The sequence below is a fragment of the Pelobates fuscus genome, chromosome 6 (genome assembly GCF_036172605.1).
Source record: "Pelobates fuscus isolate aPelFus1 chromosome 6, aPelFus1.pri, whole genome shotgun sequence".
In the NCBI taxonomy this organism is placed as follows: domain Eukaryota; kingdom Metazoa; phylum Chordata; class Amphibia; order Anura; family Pelobatidae; genus Pelobates; species Pelobates fuscus.
This window is the reverse complement of record NC_086322.1, coordinates 64,302,633-64,323,084: the sequence shown is the minus strand read 5'-3', so window position 1 is coordinate 64,323,084 and position 20,452 is coordinate 64,302,633. Positions and strand designations below refer to the sequence as shown.

General features: G+C 37.2%; 1 protein-coding gene across 1 annotated transcript in view; it reads left to right on the top strand.

Annotated features, from left to right (window-relative positions):
• Positions 1–20,452, top strand: part of BOD1L1 (biorientation of chromosomes in cell division 1 like 1) — a 98,676-nt gene that overhangs the window by 55,392 nt on the left and 22,832 nt on the right. Inside the window, exon 21 of the mRNA XM_063457788.1 lies at positions 1,636–1,700. Within this exon, the coding sequence (XP_063313858.1) occupies positions 1,636–1,700 (65 nt within the window). The remainder of the gene's footprint in view (positions 1–1,635; positions 1,701–20,452) is intronic.

The window sequence follows — 20,452 nt, the reverse complement described above, 5'->3', positions numbered from 1 at the left end:
AAGGGACAATCCAGACCCCTAAAGCATTTCAGCTGTGTGAAGAGGGGGTCTATCCCCGGATGTCTGTCAGACAACTGGTCCTAGTCGTTTAGCTCAATGTAGCGAAACTCAAGTGGCAGACCATTGCTCAGAGCACCTGCCTTGCAAATACATTTTATTGAGCTGAATTGGGAAGTCTGTGATTAGACAGCCACAGCAAGTCTGTGTTTGGGAAGAAGGGGAAGACTTGCAAAGGCAGCAGACAATAGATGTTCAGCTTTTGCAAGCTGTTTTTAGATATACCCTCAATGAAAAATGTATCTTTAAATGCATGTATGTTTCCATTGGATGTTATCTACTAAATAGTGATTCATTTACTTATTTGAAGTTTGGTCAGTGGAGTGTCCCTTTAAATGCTATGGCGAGGTGTTCGTTAAAAGACCAAGACTAATAATTAGTCTTTAAAAAATTCAAGGTATACATAATTTACTATTTTTTTTTTTTGGAGTGTTCCTATATAGGACTATTCTTCACGTACTGTCACAAAATAAAAAAAAAAGGATTTCTTCTTAATGAGAAATCTTTTATGTTCTGAATGTTGACCACAAATACATGAAGCTTCTCTGTTACTTATTTGGGGTTCTTTTACCTTTTCTTATGTTTAAACATTTTTGTTTCTCTCCTACCGTCGCCTTTTTGGCTATACATTAAAGCGGCACTGTCATGGCCACATTTATTTATTTAACCCCCTCCTTACTACACTACATTTACTTGCCGTCCCCCATAGTACCTTTTTTTTTTTTTACTTTATTTTGTGACCGGACCTAGGTCCTGGGCGCTGCCATCCCACTGTGGGGCACGTCATCTTCCCACACTAGATAGCAATGTGAAATTATCGCGCATGCCCAGTTAAACACTTGGGCGTTCGGATGGGAATTCCGTCCATTTATTTGTCAGAAAGACGAATAAATTAAGATATTTCAAACGAATGAACAAAGACCTCTTCATTCGTTCGTTTGGTTTATTACAAGGAGGGAGCTACCAGTTTGCGGCTCCCTCCTTGTAATATGTGAAAATAGAAGCAGCGTGAGAGGGGAGGAGAAAATGCTTTGTGGGCTTGTTCTACCTCTGAGTGTGGTGTATAGAATTTACTAATAATGAGGGAGAGTTTATGTACTTTTTTTACAGAAACTGTTTGATCAGTCCATTATAAAAACTTATTCATTTTTTTTGTTCATTTGACTATGTATATACTATTGATAAGAAGAGTTGATGAAATATTAAAATCCTCTTTATTTTTGATAATTAAAATGGCATCAAATTAGCTATAGCGATGGTTGTCTCAAGGTGATGTTAAAACTATAAACAAAAATAATAAAATAGTCATAAAATGCATTAAAGTTGTATAACTCAATTAAAAATCCACATGTGAGAAATTTATCAAGACAAAAATAGGTGCTATTATGAGACAGATTGCTTAATAAGTGCAATCGCCAGTAAACAAATTGAATGTCTCAACATATACCAGGTTGCACCTGGAATAGCAGATGTTTTGCCTTAACTCTCCTCCAGTATGATTCTTACATTTTTTTGCATTAGAATTGCATTTCATTTTACCAGTAAGATTAAATACTGTACCGATTTCCTTTACTACAGATGAAGGAGCAAAAGTAAATGAAGAAATAGAAAAGAAAAGCTCTCCCAATTTGAAAACTGATGAGGTAACTGCTTTATTACTCTTAATATTTCTTGAACTTGCATTTTGGCTTTTTTACACTTTGTGTTATATTTATATTTCCTGGTTAATCATGGCAGAATATAAATCATGGGTTAGCTCCGACCCTTACAGCTGTGAAAACACTTAAATCTTTAACCCCTTCCCGACCTCGGGCGTACCAGGTACATCCAAAAAAAATGGTAGTTAACGACCTCGGATGTACCTGGTACATCTGATAGTAAATCCCCAAAAACTTTTACAAAGTTGGTTAAACTTAAATAAAAGTTTAGAAAAGTAAATACAAGTATTTAGTGTGTATATATATATATACAAAAAACACATATGCTTGGCACTCACCCTATCTCAAAAATCAGATTATAGATGCCTTGGTGCTATCCCACGTGTAGAGGATATATATGCAGAAATAAGGGAAGCACTCTCCGGTCTTCATAAAAAGTCCTTACGTATTTATTTACAAATATTCAAAATAACGATCGACGTTTCGACCCCTCAGGGTCTTCCTCAAGATCAGTGTATCAATAAACATAAACCGAATATATAGCTTAATCACTAATGTACTCACCAATCGTGAATGAATCACCTCCCCTCCTCCGTGTGAACCCGGAAGTGAATTAGCGATCACGTGACAGCGTGACTCGTCGTGCTACGTGCGTGCTGACGTGTACATGTGTTGCTAGGAAACCCATATACAAAACGTTTACAGGGTTATTAATCCCGAGCATAATAGATATGTGGATCTGTATCTATGTAAATAGGATGTGCATAATGAGAAATGTACGAATAGCTATGTATACCGCTATATAAGATGCAAACAAATCTATAAAACTTTGCCAGTGAATCCATATATGTGATCACATAATAAAAATAGTGCCAAATTGCATGCAGTGAAAATAATGTGCATAGTTGTCATATAGATCTCCCCAGAGAGCTATATCGCCTAATCTTATGTATACATAGGACATAGAGAATAAATATAAAGGTGAAATCCACCATATCATATCGAAAATAACAATGGAGAATTCGTTGAAAATAATAATAATAATCATAATCTATATACAAAGGCAAAGCAGGGCAGTTCTGACATAGCTGAAAGGGATAACAATGAGAATTCTATGTGTAATAGAGAGAGCGGCTAGAGGATATATATCCATATTCTTAAGGAATTAGTCATATTAAAGACCTAATCTACCAGTCAGGCACCACCAGGAACTATCTCGGATCAGGAGAAAAACTGAAAAACTGAGAGAGTGCCACACAGAGAGAGCAGAGCAAAAGAGACAGTTAGAGAGAGAAAAAAATGAATGAATAGTTCAGATGTGTATACACCACATCTAACGGGATTTTATACCCTCATTATAGAAACATAGAAAAAACAATATTTTCATTAAGCCCCTTAGGGGCGACAGTGTCCAACCGATATATCCATTGGGCCTCTCGTTGAAGCAGGATCTTCGATCTGTCCCCTCCTCTGGACATGGGAGGAACATGATCTATGGCCACAAATCTGAGAGTCGGGAGTCTGTGTTCCAGGTTTAAAAAATGTTTGGCCACTGGCTTATCGCTATACTGATCCCTGAATGCGGTCATGATCGTAGATCTATGTCCTCTTATGCGATCCCGTAGGGTCAGGTCGGTTTTCCCCACATATGAGAGTCCGCAGGGGCATGTGATCATGTATATGACATGATCAGTGGTACATGTAATATAATGTGGTATTTTGATTTTAAGGCCACTATGAGGATGGGCGAAAGTTGTACCACTGATCATGTGACCACATGTCACACACCCACTGCATTTAAAGCATCCTTTCTTAGAGATTAAAGCGGGCTTGCGGTAGCTGGCTATAGGATCATTCTTAACCAGGAGATCTTTCAAATTTTTGTTTCTTTTATAGCTCAGTATGGGTGTTTCCAAGAATGTTCTAGGTAAGGATCTGTCCGACCTAAGCATCCCCCAGTTTTTATGAATGGAGTTTCTAATGATCGAGGTCCCTGTATGAAAAGTGATAGGGAGGTAGATCCTCGGTGTTTTAGGTTTTGTCTTGATTTCGGAAGTAGTTTTCTCATAATTCCAAATGTCAACTGCTTTAGCATGTGCCAACTTAAGTGTACCCGGTAGATATCCTCGTTCTCTAAATCTCTCCCACATCTCTTGGATCTGTAGGTCTCGTTTGTCCGTTTCCGTGTTGTATCTGAGGACCCTTAGAAACTGCGATATCGGTAGTGATCTTTTAAACTGTTTGGGATGAAAACTGGACGCCATGAGTAGAGTATTACGATCTGTTCTTTTTCGATGTAGAGTGAATTCAAGTTTGTCATCTTTCTTGTATATTGTCACATCTAGAAGTTGGATCGATAGTGTGTCTTGTTCAACACTCAGCTTAACTGGTGTAGATAGTTGGTTGATTTCAGTGGTCATCTTTTCTAGCTCAACGGAGGTCCCAGTCCAGATAAGAAACACGTCATCGACGAAGCGATAGTAGTGTTTAATGTGGTGTCCATATTTACATAGGATATGCGTTTGTTCGAACATGAACATATAGGAGTTGGCGTATGCTGGTGCCATAGCCGCACCCATTGCAGTTCCAGACAACTGAAGATAGAATTGGTTTTCAAACTTGAAAAAATTGCAGGAGAGTGCTATTGACAGAAATTCCAAGAGGTATTCGATAGGGGGTCCTTCATAAACCGATGATTGGATGAGAATATCTCTGAGCGCTTGTATGCCTTCCCTATGTGGTATTATCGTATAAAGACTTTGTACGTCCATCGTAACCAACAGGGCTGTATGTTCCACCCCGGGATCTTGTTTAATCTTGGACATAAAGTCTTGTGTGTCACGTAGGCATGTAGGTAGCGCCAGTACGCTGTCTTTGATAAAAATATCAATGTACTTGGCAATCGGTTCGAGTAAGCTTTCTCTGGCGGATACTATGGGTCTTCCTGGTGGTTGTAGTGGGTCCTTGTGGATCTTAGGTAGAGTATATAATATTGGGTGTTTTGGATGTTCCACTTGTAAAAATTGCGCTGTTTTAGTATCCAAATATCCACATTGTATCCCCATATCTATATGATTTTGTATCCTCTTTTGGAATTTTTTAGTCGGGTCAAACGTGAGTTTGACATATGTGAGTGTATCACTTAGTTGCTTATAAATTTCTGCTTGGTAATTTTGATAAGACTGAATGACCGTGGCACCTCCTTTATCCGCTGATCGGATTATAATATTCGGATCCTGTCGAAGATCTTTTAGGGCAAGTTTTTCACCTGGTGTTAGGTTATGATGATGTTCTGGTGGATTTTTGATTGTTCTTTCAATCTCAGTTTTAACTGTTTGTATGAAAGTTTTGATAGAAGGGTTGGCTGTACGGATGTCCCTTTGGTTTTTCGTATAGAATCGCTGGGTAGTCATCTGAGTTCCCTGTTTTCGTATTTCATTGCTGTATAGGGTTCTTTGAATTTTATACATTTCCACCTCGGTCTTAAATGGGTCAGGTTTGGCTACCGGTACAAACGATAAACCTTTGTTCAATAGTGAATAATGGTTGGCATCTAGACTTTTATCGGATAGGTTAAACACCGTGGTCATCTTCTCATCCTGGGGGGTTTTGTCGTAAGATTTGTACTTTGAGCAATTCCTCTGCCCCCGCCTGGTGGGTCGGCTTTTTTTGCGCCTCGGGTATGGATCCGTGTGGCCTCCGGTGGCTCGTCTGGGTAACTGCCTCTTTCTAAAAAAGGTTCTGTGGTATGTCTCTTCTCTGTATTGTCAGGGTCTGAGGTGGAGTCTCCTGAGCTGGCATCAACTGTCTGAAATGTGGGTTTGCGTATTCTTGTTCTAAATCTGGTATTAGATCTGTAGTTGTCTTGTGCTCCTCCCAACCATCTATATACTTGATGGTATTTATAATCATTGTTTACTTTTTCCAGTTTCTGTTTTTTGAACCGGATCAGGTCATTTTTGTATTTATTGATTTCATCCTGTAATTTCAACATTTGGATGGTGGCGGTGGATGCTTGTAATGTGATAACATTAGTGGTCTCCAGATTTTGTATGGATTGTTTCACAAAGATCAACTCTTTCCCCACCTCTTCTACCACAATCACCATCCAATCCAAGGAGCATTTGTTGGATATAAGCATCCATTTCTTACAGAATTCAGGATTTTGCCTTCCTATAGTGGGGGCATTCCTGACTCTGAATCCTCTTGGTATTCTTTTAGCGCGGTAGTAATCTGATATGAATACTCCGTGCAGATCGAGATCAATTTCGCGTTTTTTTAATTTCAATAGATCATTATATAGGTCCTGTACCGTGTTTGTGTGCATAAGTTCTTGTGAGGTTTGTGGCCATAGGATAGCATTTGCTTGTTCGTCCGAAATGGACAAAGTCTCAGCTGACTCCAAAAGTGCCCCTGCCTTTGCCAAAAATTCTTCCATTGTGCACAGAGGAAGCAATGAGGGTAGTTCAAGTTCACTGTTTAGCAGACTTGTGTTGAGGGGGTGCTCAAGTAGGTGCAACGAACACCAAATATATACAAAAAACACATATGCTTGGCACTCACCCTATCTCAAAAATCAGATTATAGATGCCTTGGTGCTATCCCACGTGTAGAGGATATATATGCAGAAATAAGGGAAGCACTCTCCGGTCTTCATAAAAAGTCCTTACGTATTTATTTACAAATTTTCAAAATAACGATCGACGTTTCGACCCCTCAGGGTCTTCCTCAAGATCAGTGTATCAATAAACATAAACCGAATATATAGCTTAATCACTAATGTACTCACCAATCGTGAATGAATCACCTCCCCTCCTCCGTGTGAACCCGGAAGTGAATTAGCGATCACGTGACAGCGTGACTCGTCGTGCTACGTGCGTGCTGACGTGTACATGTGTTGCTAGGAAACCCATATACAAAACGTTTACAGGGTTATTAATCCCGAGCATAATAGATATGTGGATCTGTATCTATGTAAATAGGATGTGCATAATGAGAAATGTACGAATAGCTATGTATACCGCTATATAAGATGCAAACAAATCTATAAAACTTTGCCAGTGAATCCATATATGTGATCACATAATAAAAATAGTGCCAAATTGCATGCAGTGAAAATAATGTGCATAGTTGTCATATAGATCTCCCCAGAGAGCTATATCGCCTAATCTTATGTATACATAGGACATAGAGAATAAATATAAAGGTGAAATCCACCATATCATATCGAAAATAACAATGGAGAATTCGTTGAAAATAATAATAATAATCATAATCTATATACAAAGGCAAAGCAGGGCAGTTCTGACATAGCTGAAAGGGATAACAATGAGAATTCTATGTGTAATAGAGAGAGCGGCTAGAGGATATATATCCATATTCTTAAGGAATTAGTCATATTAAAGACCTAATCTACCAGTCAGGCACCACCAGGAACTATCTCGGATCAGGAGAAAAACTGAAAAACTGAGAGAGTGCCACACAGAGAGAGCAGAGCAAAAGAGACAGTTAGAGAGAGAAAAAAATGAATGAATAGTTCAGATGTGTATACACCACATCTAACGGGATTTTATACCCTCATTATAGAAACATAGAAAAAACAATATTTTCATTAAGCCCCTTAGGGGCGACGGTGTCCAACCGATATATCCATTGGGCCTCTCGTTGAAGCAGGATCTTCGATCTGTCCCCTCCTCTGGACATGGGAGGAACATGATCTATGGCCACAAATCTGAGAGTCGGGAGTCTGTGTTCCAGGTTTAAAAAATGTTTGGCCACTGGCTTATCGCTATACTGATCCCTGAATGCGGTCATGATCGTAGATCTATGTCCTCTTATGCGATCCCGTAGGGTCAGGTCGGTTTTCCCCACATATGAGAGTCCGCAGGGGCATGTGATCATGTATATGACATGATCAGTGGTACATGTAATATAATGTGGTATTTTGATTTTAAGGCCACTATGAGGATGGGCGAAAGTTGTACCACTGATCATGTGACCACATGTCACACACCCACTGCATTTAAAGCATCCTTTCTTAGAGATTAAAGCGGGCTTGCGGTAGCTGGCTATAGGATCATTCTTAACCAGGAGATCTTTCAAATTTTTGTTTCTTTTATAGCTCAGTATGGGTGTTTCCAAGAATGTTCTAGGTAAGGATCTGTCCGACCTAAGCATCCCCCAGTTTTTATGAATGGAGTTTCTAATGATCGAGGTCCCTGTATGAAAACTGATAGGGAGGTAGATCCTCGGTGTTTTAGGTTTTGTCTTGATTTCGGAAGTAGTTTTCTCATAATTCCAAATGTCAACTGCTTTAGCATGTGCCAACTTAAGTGTACCCGGTAGATATCCTCGTTCTCTAAATCTCTCCCACATCTCTTGGATCTGTAGGTCTCGTTTGTCCGTTTCCGTGTTGTATCTGAGGACCCTTAGAAACTGCGATATCGGTAGTGATCTTTTAAACTGTTTGGGATGAAAACTGGACGCCATGAGTAGAGTATTACGATCTGTTCTTTTTCGATGTAGAGTGAATTCAAGTTTGTCATCTTTCTTGTATATTGTCACATCTAGAAATTGGATCGATAGTGTGTCTTGTTCAACACTCAGCTTAACTGGTGTAGATAGTTGGTTGATTTCAGTGGTCATCTTTTCTAGCTCAACGGAGGTCCCAGTCCAGATAAGAAACACGTCATCGACGAAGCGATAGTAGTGTTTAATGTGGTGTCCATATTTACATAGGATATGCGTTTGTTCGAACATGAACATATAGGAGTTGGCGTATGCTGGTGCCATAGCCGCACCCATTGCAGTTCCAGACAACTGAAGATAGAATTGGTTTTCAAACTTGAAAAAATTGCAGGAGAGTGCTATTGACAGAAATTCCAAGAGGTATTCGATAGGGGGTCCTTCATAAACCGATGATTGGATGAGAATATCTCTGAGCGCTTGTATGCCTTCCCTATGTGGTATTATCGTATAAAGACTTTGTACGTCCATCGTAACCAACAGGGCTGTATGTTCCACCCCGGGATCTTGTTTAATCTTGGACATAAAGTCATAAACACCCAATATTATATACTCTACCTAAGATCCACAAGGACCCACTACAACCACCAGGAAGACCCATAGTATCCGCCAGAGAAAGCTTACTCGAACCGATTGCCAAGTACATTGATATTTTTATCAAAGACAGCGTACTGGCGCTACCTACATGCCTACGTGACACACAAGACTTTATGTCCAAGATTAAACAAGATCCCGGGGTGGAACATACAGCCCTGTTGGTTACGATGGACGTACAAAGTCTTTATACGATAATACCACATAGGGAAGGCATACAAGCGCTCAGAGATATTCTCATCCAATCATCGGTTTATGAAGGACCCCCTATCGAATACCTCTTGGAATTTCTGTCAATAGCACTCTCCTGCAATTTTTTCAAGTTTGAAAACCAATTCTATCTTCAGTTGTCTGGAACTGCAATGGGTGCGGCTATGGCACCAGCATACGCCAACTCCTATATGTTCATGTTCGAACAAACGCATATCCTATGTAAATATGGACACCACATTAAACACTACTATCGCTTCGTCGATGACGTGTTTCTTATCTGGACTGGGACCTCCGTTGAGCTAGAAAAGATGACCACTGAAATCAACCAACTATCTACACCAGTTAAGCTGAGTGTTGAACAAGACACACTATCGATCCAACTTCTAGATGTGACAATATACAAGAAAGATGACAAACTTGAATTCACTCTACATCGAAAAAGAACAGATCGTAATACTCTACTCATGGCGTCCAGTTTTCATCCCAAACAGTTTAAAAGATCACTACCGATATCGCAGTTTCTAAGGGTCCTCAGATACAACACGGAAACGGACAAACGAGACCTACAGATCCAAGAGATGTGGGAGAGATTTAGAGAACGAGGATATCTACCGGGTACACTTAAGTTGGCACATGCTAAAGCAGTTGACATTTGGAATTATGAGAAAACTACTTCCGAAATCAAGACAAAACCTAAAACACCGAGGATCTACCTCCCTATCACTTTTCATACAGGGACCTCGATCATTAGAAACTCCATTCATAAAAACTGGGGGATGCTTAGGTCGGACAGATCCTTACCTAGAACATTCTTGGAAACACCCATACTGAGCTATAAAAGAAACAAAAATTTGAAAGATCTCCTGGTTAAGAATGATCCTATAGCCAGCTACCGCAAGCCCGCTTTAATCTCTAAGAAAGGATGCTTTAAATGCAGTGGGTGTGTGACATGTGGTCACATGATCAGTGGTACAACTTTCGCCCATCCTCATAGTGGCCTTAAAATCAAAATACCACATTATATTACATGTACCACTGATCATGTCATATACATGATCACATGCCCCTGCGGACTCTCATATGTGGGGAAAACCGACCTGACCCTACGGGATCGCATAAGAGGACATAGATCTACGATCATGACCGCATTCAGGGATCAGTATAGCGATAAGCCAGTGGCCAAACATTTTTTAAACCTGGAACACAGACTCCCGACTCTCAGATTTGTGGCCATAGATCATGTTCCTCCCATGTCCAGAGGAGGGGACAGATCGAAGATCCTGCTTCAACGAGAGGCCCAATGGATATATCGGTTGGACACTGTCGCCCCTAAGGGGCTTAATGAAAATATTGTTTTTTCTATGTTTCTATAATGAGGGTATAAAATCCCGTTAGATGTGGTGTATACACATCTGAACTATTCATTCATTTTTTTCTCTCTCTAACTGTCTCTTTTGCTCTGCTCTCTCTGTGTGGCACTCTTTCTCAGTTTTTCAGTTTTTCTCCTGATCCGAGATAGTTCCTGGTGGTGCCTGACTGGTAGATTAGGTCTTTAATATGACTAATTCCTTAAGAATATGGATATATATCCTCTAGCCGCTCTCTCTATTACACATAGAATTCTCATTGTTATCCCTTTCAGCTATGTCAGAACTGCCCTGCTTTGCCTTTGTATATAGATTATGATTATTATTATTATTTTCAACGAATTCTCCATTGTTATTTTCGATATGATATGGTGGATTTCACCTTTATATTTATTCTCTATGTCCTATGTATACATAAGATTAGGCGATATAGCTCTCTGGGGAGATCTATATGACAACTATGCACATTATTTTCACTGCATGCAATTTGGCACTATTTTTATTATGTGATCACATATATGGATTCACTGGCAAAGTTTTATAGATTTGTTTGCATCTTATATAGCGGTATACATAGCTATTCGTACATTTCTCATTATGCACATCCTATTTACATAGATACAGATCCACATATCTATTATGCTCGGGATTAATAACCCTGTAAACGTTTTGTATATGGGTTTCCTAGCAACACATGTACACGTCAGCACGCACGTAGCACGACGAGTCACGCTGTCACGTGATCGCTAATTCACTTCCGGGTTCACACGGAGGAGGGGAGGTGATTCATTCACGATTGGTGAGTACATTAGTGATTAAGCTATATATTCGGTTTATGTTTATTGATACACTGATCTTGAGGAAGACCCTGAGGGGTCGAAACGTCGATCGTTATTTTGAAAATTTGTAAATAAATACGTAAGGACTTTTTATGAAGACCGGAGAGTGCTTCCCTTATTTCTGCATATATATATATATATATATATATATATATATATATATATATATATATATATATATATATATATATATATGTGTATATATATGTATATATATATGTATATATATATGTATATATATATATGTATATATATATATGTGTATATATATATATATGTATATATGTATATATATGTGTATATATGTGTATATATGTGTATATATATATGTATATATATATATATATATGTATATATATATATATATATGTATATACTCGAGTATAAGACGAGTTTTTCAGCACATTTTTTGTGCTGAAAAACACTCACTCGTCTTATACTCGAGTCAGTTGTTTGTATTATGGCAATTTTCATTGCCATAATACAGACAAGGACCGGGGGCTGTCAGGAAGCTGTAACTTACCTTCACAGCAGCTCCTGTCAGCTCCCTTCTCTCTCCTCCGTCCGTCCGTGCAGCTCCCAGGTCAGCTTCCTCTGCAACTCTCGCGAGAGCCGCGGGGTCAGAGCGTTGCCACGGGTTACCGTGGCAACGCTCCGCGCGGCCGCGAGAGTTGCAGAGGAAGCTGACCTGGGAGCTGCACGGACGGACGGAGGAGAGAGAAGGGAGCTGACAGGAGCTGCTGTGAAGGTAAGTTACAGCTTCCTGACAGCCCCCTCCTACAGCCCATCCACTGGACCACCAGGGAGTGAGAGCCCCCCTCCCTGGCCAGCTAACAAGCAGGGAGGGGGACGAAAAAATAAATAAAAAAATAATAATAAAATAAAAAAATAATAATAATAAAAAAAATAATGACATAAAAAAATATATATATTACAATAATAATTAAATAATAATAATTAATAAAATGCCCACCCCCACCAATGCTCTAGACTCACACACACACACATACTGCATTCATACACACACTCATACACACTGCATTCATTATATACACACACTGCATTCATACACACACTGCATACACACTGCATTCATACATACACACTGCACTCATACATACACACTGCATTCACACTGCACTCATACATACACACTGCACTGCATACACTGCACTCATATACACACACTGCACTGCATTCATTATATACACACTGCACTCATACACACACACACACTGCACTCATACACACACTGCAGTCATATACACACACTGCACTCCATTCATTATATACACACTGCATTCATATACACACTGCACTCATACATACACACTGCATTCACACTGCACTGCATTAATTATATACACACTGCATTCATTATATACACACTGCACTCATACACACACTGCACTCATATACACACACTGCACTCCATTCATTATACACACACTGCATTCATACACACACTGCATACACACACAGCATTCATATACACACTGCATTCATACACACACACACACACTGCATTCATTATATACACACACTGTAAATAAATATTCAGTTAATATTACTTTTTTAGGATCTACATTTTCCACCCTAGTCTTATACTCGAGTCAATAAGTTTTCCCAGTTTTTTTGGGTAAAATTAGGGGCCTCGGCTTATATTCGGGTCGGCTTATACTCGAGTATATACGGTATATATATATATATATATATATATATATATATATATATATATATATATATATATATATATATATATATATATATATATATATATATATATATATATATATATATATATATATATATATATATATATATATATATATATATATATACATACATACATACATACATACATACATACATACATCATTATTAAAAGTGTATTTTAATTTATATAATTAAATATTTATATATATATTATTAAAAATTTTTAATTTGTTCTAACTGTATTTTTATATTAATATACATTCATATTTAAATAAAAATACATGAAGTTATAAATACATATCCCCTTAACGACTGTGGACGTACTAGGTACGTCAGACAAAAAACGGTAGTTAAGGATCGGGGACATACCTAGTACGTCCGCGGCATATAGGAGCCCTGGAGCGGCTATCATGGTCGGAGGGAACTACCGTAGTCCCCCTGCAGCAGCTCAGAGACATGTGATCACCACGACCACATCGCCACAAGAGGAGTCTATGGAGCTTGCCAGCAGGGGAACTGTCTGAGCGGTCAGGCAGTCCCCCAGGCTGCTAGAAAGTAAAAAAAAATAATAATCAAATAAATATATTATACATATATTATAAAATAATTAAAGCATTTTATAATAGATTATACATATATAATGCATATATGTGATTTTATTATAAGTGTACTTTGAGATAGATAGATAGATAGATACATATACACATCTCAAAATACACTTAGAATGAAATGATATGTATAATATATATAAAATGCTTTAATTATAATAGATTGAATTATAGGAAATAAACTGTGTGTATGTGTAACGCTTAAAGTTCTTTTTATCATTTGGCATAGATTGGTGGTAAAATGGTTGCATGAAAACAGTCAAAATACCCCAAGTTTAATACCTTAGGTTGTCTTCTTTTAAAAAAATATATGCATGTGAAGGGTTATTCAGGAATTCCTGACAGATATCAGTGTTACATTGTAACTTGCGTTAATTAAAAAAAAAAAAAAAAATGGTTTGGAAATAGCAAAGTGCTACTTGTACTTATAGCTCTATAACTTTCCAACAAAAGTTAAGTATATGTTAACATTTGGTATTTTTAAACTCAGGACAACATTTAGAAACTATTTAGCATGGGTGTTTTTTGGCAGTTGTAGATGCGTAACAGGTTTTGGGGGTCAAAGTTAGAAAATATGTGTTTTTTTTGTTTTGTTTTTTATTATGTGCATACTTTTATTTTATTTTTATTTGTATTCATTCATTGTTTACATAATTATTGGTGGAATAAAACATTTTAGAGATTACACGTTTCATTTTAAATACTTTTTTTTTTATTTTGGGAAAATTCCCTTGAACATGGAAATACAAACTGTCAAAAAAGATTTTTTTTTATTTTTTTTTAATTATACATTAATGGTTACGAGATCCTGCTGATTCTACCCCTAGGGGAAACCATGCAAGATCCTCTAACTACACCATGTAACATAGATCATGTTGGCTGCCAGCCGGGTACTGGGATCAACTCGATATTCTGGTATGAGGGACTATGACAATATTTTTTGTGCTAGTACGAACACAAAGACGTTATTAGATATATTTAATTTCTCCTCTGCCTCCACAACTAATTTTCTCCCATTTTTCCATCTTTAACTGCCAAAACAAATGATTACAGAAAGTCGATTTTGAAAAAGCATGTTTCTGCTTCCAGGCTCTTTGAACAAGATTTTAACTGCCGCACATGTATGGATTATTAAATAAGTTTGTTCTTTTGAATATTTTGACAAATTCAGGTTCAATAATCCAATTATTGGAGAACTTTTTTTTATGTTAATCCTTAGGGCCTTTTCAATAAAATCAAAAGCCGAGGACCATAAAGTGCGTGTTTCTGTTTGCATTCCCAGAATATATGCAAATAGGAACCCGTTTGTTCTTCACATCTCCAGGATTTATTATTGCTATTTGGAAACCTTTTTACTAATCTCATTGGAACATCATACCATCTATTGATGCATTTAAAGTGCATTTCTATTAATAAGAGCTCATGGATATTCTTATCAATTGATCTGTATTTCTATTTCTATCTTTCTGTTCTTTATTATCCAGTATTTTGATACAATTTACACATTTAGCCAATACTTTTGTTATCTTATTGCAGAAATATTTTTTCTAGCATCACTGATATTGCATTATATTCCAATAGAGAAGGTCTTCTCAAAAAACTTTTTTTCACACAAATCTAATTGAATGCTTCTCTTGCAGGCAGCTCATACGAATGTTGCAAGACTGATTTTTTTTTTTTTATAGTACTATTTTCCATGAGGTGATACACCTTTTTGTATTCCTGCATTTTTACAGTGTTCTAACTTTAAATCTTCTACATTATTTGAAATTTATTGAATATTCTAGAATTTCAAAATTTTGTTGGATAAGTTAATTATTTTTTAATATTGTTCACACAGTGGTAGAATGATTATGTATCAACAGCTTTATTTGTCAGTGTAGTTTTCCTATTTCCCAAGTTCCATATTAACATAGATACGTCTTTGCAATCTGCTAGTTTTTTCTCTAAATGGTACCAATCTTCATTGATGAGATCAAGTTGGATTATGCATCTTGTGGATGTGATCTATGATGCTGGCATTATGATATTGCTGAACAATAGGGAAACCTAATCCACCCAATTTAGTATTTTTTTTTATATTATATCAGTGCTGATACTTGGTATTTTCCCTTTCCACACAAAGTTTCTGAAGCTTTGTTGGATTAGTTCTAACCAGGGAGTTGGGAAATTTAATGGCAACATTCGAAATAAACCCATTTAGGTAAAATATATGCTTTATTAATGTTGATTCTGCCATGCCATGAAATCTCTTTATTAATCCATCATTTTAACAGTATGTTCATGGATCTTAGGTTATCTAGAAAGTTACATTCAACTATTTAATGTCTGATGGAATGATGACACCCAGATTGGTGAAGGTCTTCCTTGAGAAGTCAAACCCATATCTACTACATATTTGCTCTCGTTCGTTTTTATTTATATTATAGCGTTGAGCAACAGTTAGTCATATTTAGTTTGCAGCCAGAAATGTGACTAAATCTTTCTAGTTCTTCTAACAAATATTTCAGAGATTTGTTTGGATCCCTCAAACAAGGACATCGTCCGCATTTAAGCAAAGTTTTGACTGTTGTTTAATTGGGTACCCCTTTATATCATTGTTTTCTCTAATTTTTGTAGCAAGTGATTCAATAGAAAAGATGTACAAAATGGTGGAAAAGAGGGCAGCCCTTTCTGGTTCCGTTTTTTTTTTTTAATCGAACCAGTCTGAACATAGATTCCTCCTCCCCACCCTTGCTGTTGCAACAGTATATAGCGCTTTTTATAGCACTAAGCATCCAATCATTCACGCCATATAGTTATAATGTAGCAAATATGTACTCCCATCCCATTTTTTTTTTTTTATTCATATTTTTTCCCATTTTTTTTTTTTTTATATTTTATTAATATTAAATTATGTTTCATACCTAAATATTTGTTAAATGAAAGCCCTGTTTCCCCTGAATAAAATGATGTATAATAAGTGTGGGTGCACGTGATATGAAAGAGGCGAATTACGCCTGAACAGACATATAGCGCAAACTCAAGTTTTTGTTTACGTTTTGTTTTGATCACAATGTGAACATTTGGCTCAGTCCTTAAGGAGTTAATGGCGTGAAAAACGGTATATAAAATGTGTGGATACAGTCCATGAGTAATAGGAAAATTACAGCTAAACACAAACCCTGCAGAAATGTAATAACAGCCCTAGTACCAAATGGTGAGAATATTGAAAAGCGGTCTGGTCACTAATGGGGTTAAAGGAGGACCCTGTCTTTTTTTTTTTTCTTCTCCTACAGCCATTAGGAAGGGAGCTACCAGCTCTCAACAAGCTAAGTTCTACTATTTAAAGATCATTATTTATTTGATACTATATATGATTATTATTTCTTATATGTGTGCTTAAGCACACTCTTGTTGTTTTATAAAAAAAAAAAAAAAAAAAAACTTTGTTTCCTAAAACTTAGAACTTATAAGGAGTTCTAAGTTTTACCTCTGGGCATGGGTCCCCGGTAGGTGTCCCATGCCTCCTGGTCTAAACTAGTGTTTCCTACCCGGTCTTCTAACACGGCAGTCTCACAGCGATCAGTAGACGCCCAGGCATGCACAGTACCACATACTTGAGGCCAAGTACTATGACGTGAAGTGTGGGAATTTCATAACTTGGAAATGTTATATATTGTATACAACTATGAAAGTGCTGTAGAAGTTTGCACTTTTCTTTAAAATCTGTGACAAACTGTGGTGTGCGTGCGTGCGTGCGTTCGTTCGTGTTCGTCTGTTTCCTGGAGAATGTGTACATCACTTAAACTGTTATATGTGGTGCCAAGAAATTCAATGTAGAATTAAAGTACAGCCAGAGGAATTGTAATACTTAATACACATTCACAAAATGCAGCTTTGCATTTTATCAAAGTACTACACTGCTTCTGGAATGTTGAAGAAAGATTAAGTGTTTAAAGCTACTATTACACCGCAATGAAGAGTGGCTTTTCTCTCTCTCTCCCTCCAGCTTTCATGTAGACTTTCTAAACACGTAAGAAGACGTCTAGAGCACTTAAGGAAAAAAACTTAAGAAAAATATAGAATTACCTCATTTAAAAAAAAAAAAAAAAAAAAAAAAAGCTACAGTGTCATTGGCTGGAAAGATACCTGGGTTTTTCCCTCACTCATGTTAGCAGTTTTATTTACATATTATTATTTTCCAACTTCCATTGCAAGGACATTGTGCAAAAGTATAGTTATCTTTTGGCTATCTGAAAGATAACTCAGCTATAGAGAATTACAACTTAAATGATGGCTCTGATAAGATTGTCTGAGCATCAACAGGTGTGAGGAAGGCTGAACTTGATGGACGCAAGTCTCTTTTCAGCTATCTAACTATGTAACTATGGGAGTTGCAGTTCTGCAATAGCAAAAGTTCTGCCTTTTGGGCACTTTTATGGCAAAAAAACAAATCTCACTAAGGGTGTCATTTGACTTCCAAATGCAGTTGAATTTTTGCCACAGTTTGTTCCAAATGCTCATTGGAGCAGTCTGTGGATGTCTTGCTTCAAAAAAAAAAAAAAGCCTTGCTGTATTGCCCAGTCTACCTGTTTGGAGCCTCATCATAGATCCTAGTTTTATTCCATCCAGTAATGCAGCAGAAATGTGCTCTCCCTGGAAGACAAGTTAGGGATTATGTAGTTTAGTGACTGAATTGGTACAGGCAAAGGTTACCCTGCCACATATAAATACTAGTATTACAGGCAGGATATTACTATGTGAAACCATTGTGTCTATGAGAGCTGTTTGTTTTTCACCTGAGGCAGGGGAATGAAAGGGAAATTCCCTAGTGCATGATAAACATCCAAACAAAACTTTGAAAAGGTCTACCAGCATAATTTTTCAATATGTGAATCTGGGTGTGTAAGTATATATGTGTGGGTGTGGGTGTGTTTATTTTTTTTTTATTTTTTTTGTTTGTTTTTTTTAAGCAACAAATATGCACAAAATGATCAGCTGTGTGCTTTATATTAGCACCCTCATTTTTCTTTATTTTCATTAATATATCTCAGCTTCTAGACTGTCTTTCTCAAGATGATCAGTGAGTTAGAGTATTTTGCCAAATATAGACCACAATAATTGGAGATTTGCCATCACTTAATTAAACAAAGCGATCCATCAATTTATTTAAAAAAAAGTAAATATACCTTTTTACAACATTTTCCTATCATAAGTCAGTTTGTCCTTGTGATTCAAAGTTTAATATTGTTCTTAATAGAATACTGCAAACTCGACGTTTGTCGTCTGTGCTGGGAAGAAGGGAAGGGCTTGCACTAGATGTAGGTACTAGATCTGCAATTATTGGAATCTAAAATGTAATATAGGCCAATAAAAATTGTTTTCTATGGGGGATATAGTGTGTGTGTGTGTGTGTGTGTGTGTGTGTGTATATATGTGTATATATATATATATATATATGTATGTATGTATGTATATATATCTATATATCACCAAAGAGGTTATGGTGGGGAAATAATTGTGATTGAAAATCCCTTCCACCTGAAATCTGTGGATAGTTAATACAATGCTAAACAAAAATCTGCACACTAGTCAAGCCATAAGATTTACTTTCCCCACAGAAATCACAAATTTGCAGTGATGTTACTACCGCAAAGGATTCTGGGTGGGCAAATGCAAAATAGCTTAACAAAGCATTTTTGCCTCATTCCATTTTAAACATGGATTCCTTTGAGTCTGATATATATATATATATATGTGTGTGTGTATTCATTCTCTTGTTAAGTGAGCTACTCTGTGAGAGCTTTGAAATCAAGAGATCTGGGCTTGCAACAAAACTTTTTTGACATTTCCAAATATGTCCTGCCAGGCTTCATGTCATTGATGGGTAACTTTCCAGGGGTTAGCATTGTGCAGTCTCTTCGTAGCTTTAGCCCAGGGATAGGCAACCTTCAACTCTCCAGATGTGGACTACATCCCCCATAATGCTCTTACACACATAATGCTGGCAAAGCATCATGGGAGGTGTAGTCCAAAACATCTGCAGAGCCGAAGGTTGCCTATCCCTGCTTTAGCCTAATGGATGGACCTTCCGATGTGGGGATGTTGTGGTAATCACAGATTTGCTTTATGTAACAGGTCAAATGTCCTTTGTTGGCTTTGTGTAAATCACACTAATCTGTTCTTTGTCTCAATTCTCACATTGCCTTCCAGCCCTGCTGCAATATCTCTTTCTGGCTATTTCTCTCACTTTTCTGTGCTGCTTTCACACACAGCCTCCTCCCTAATTGTCCTTCGCTAACCCTTAGGCAGGACATACTTGAAAACAAGAGAAATCTCAATATACCCTTCCTGGTAAAATATCTTATAAAAAATAATTCAAGCAAGAAAGAGGATAGTTGCAAAGCACTGCCTTCTTATCTCTGTGCTGATCAGCACAGACTGAACGGACTGAGAGGAGGGGAGGAAAGGCTCCCTTTTATTTATATATATATATATATATATATATATATATATATATATATATATATATATATATATATATATATATTATTAATCCTCTGATTTTAGTGAAATCTATACATATGCTAGTAAGTCTGCCAGCACAATGTATATGTGACGGGGCTCCAGTACTCCAACCAGGTACCTCCGCCAAGTCTGCTTCCTCGTAGCGAACAGGGACCCTGGAACACTTCAGACCCAGTCATCAAGGCTTGACTGGGATCACTGGGGCCTTTTCCACTCTGGACCAAACACCAGACGACACTTGGTGAAGGTTAAAACAGCAACTAAAGTTAGTCCGTCTTTATAATAGATATAGCACACATAGTTTAAGCCCCCAACAGTCTAATTTACGTACAATAGGTTAAGAGCACTATAGTACAAGAAAGGGT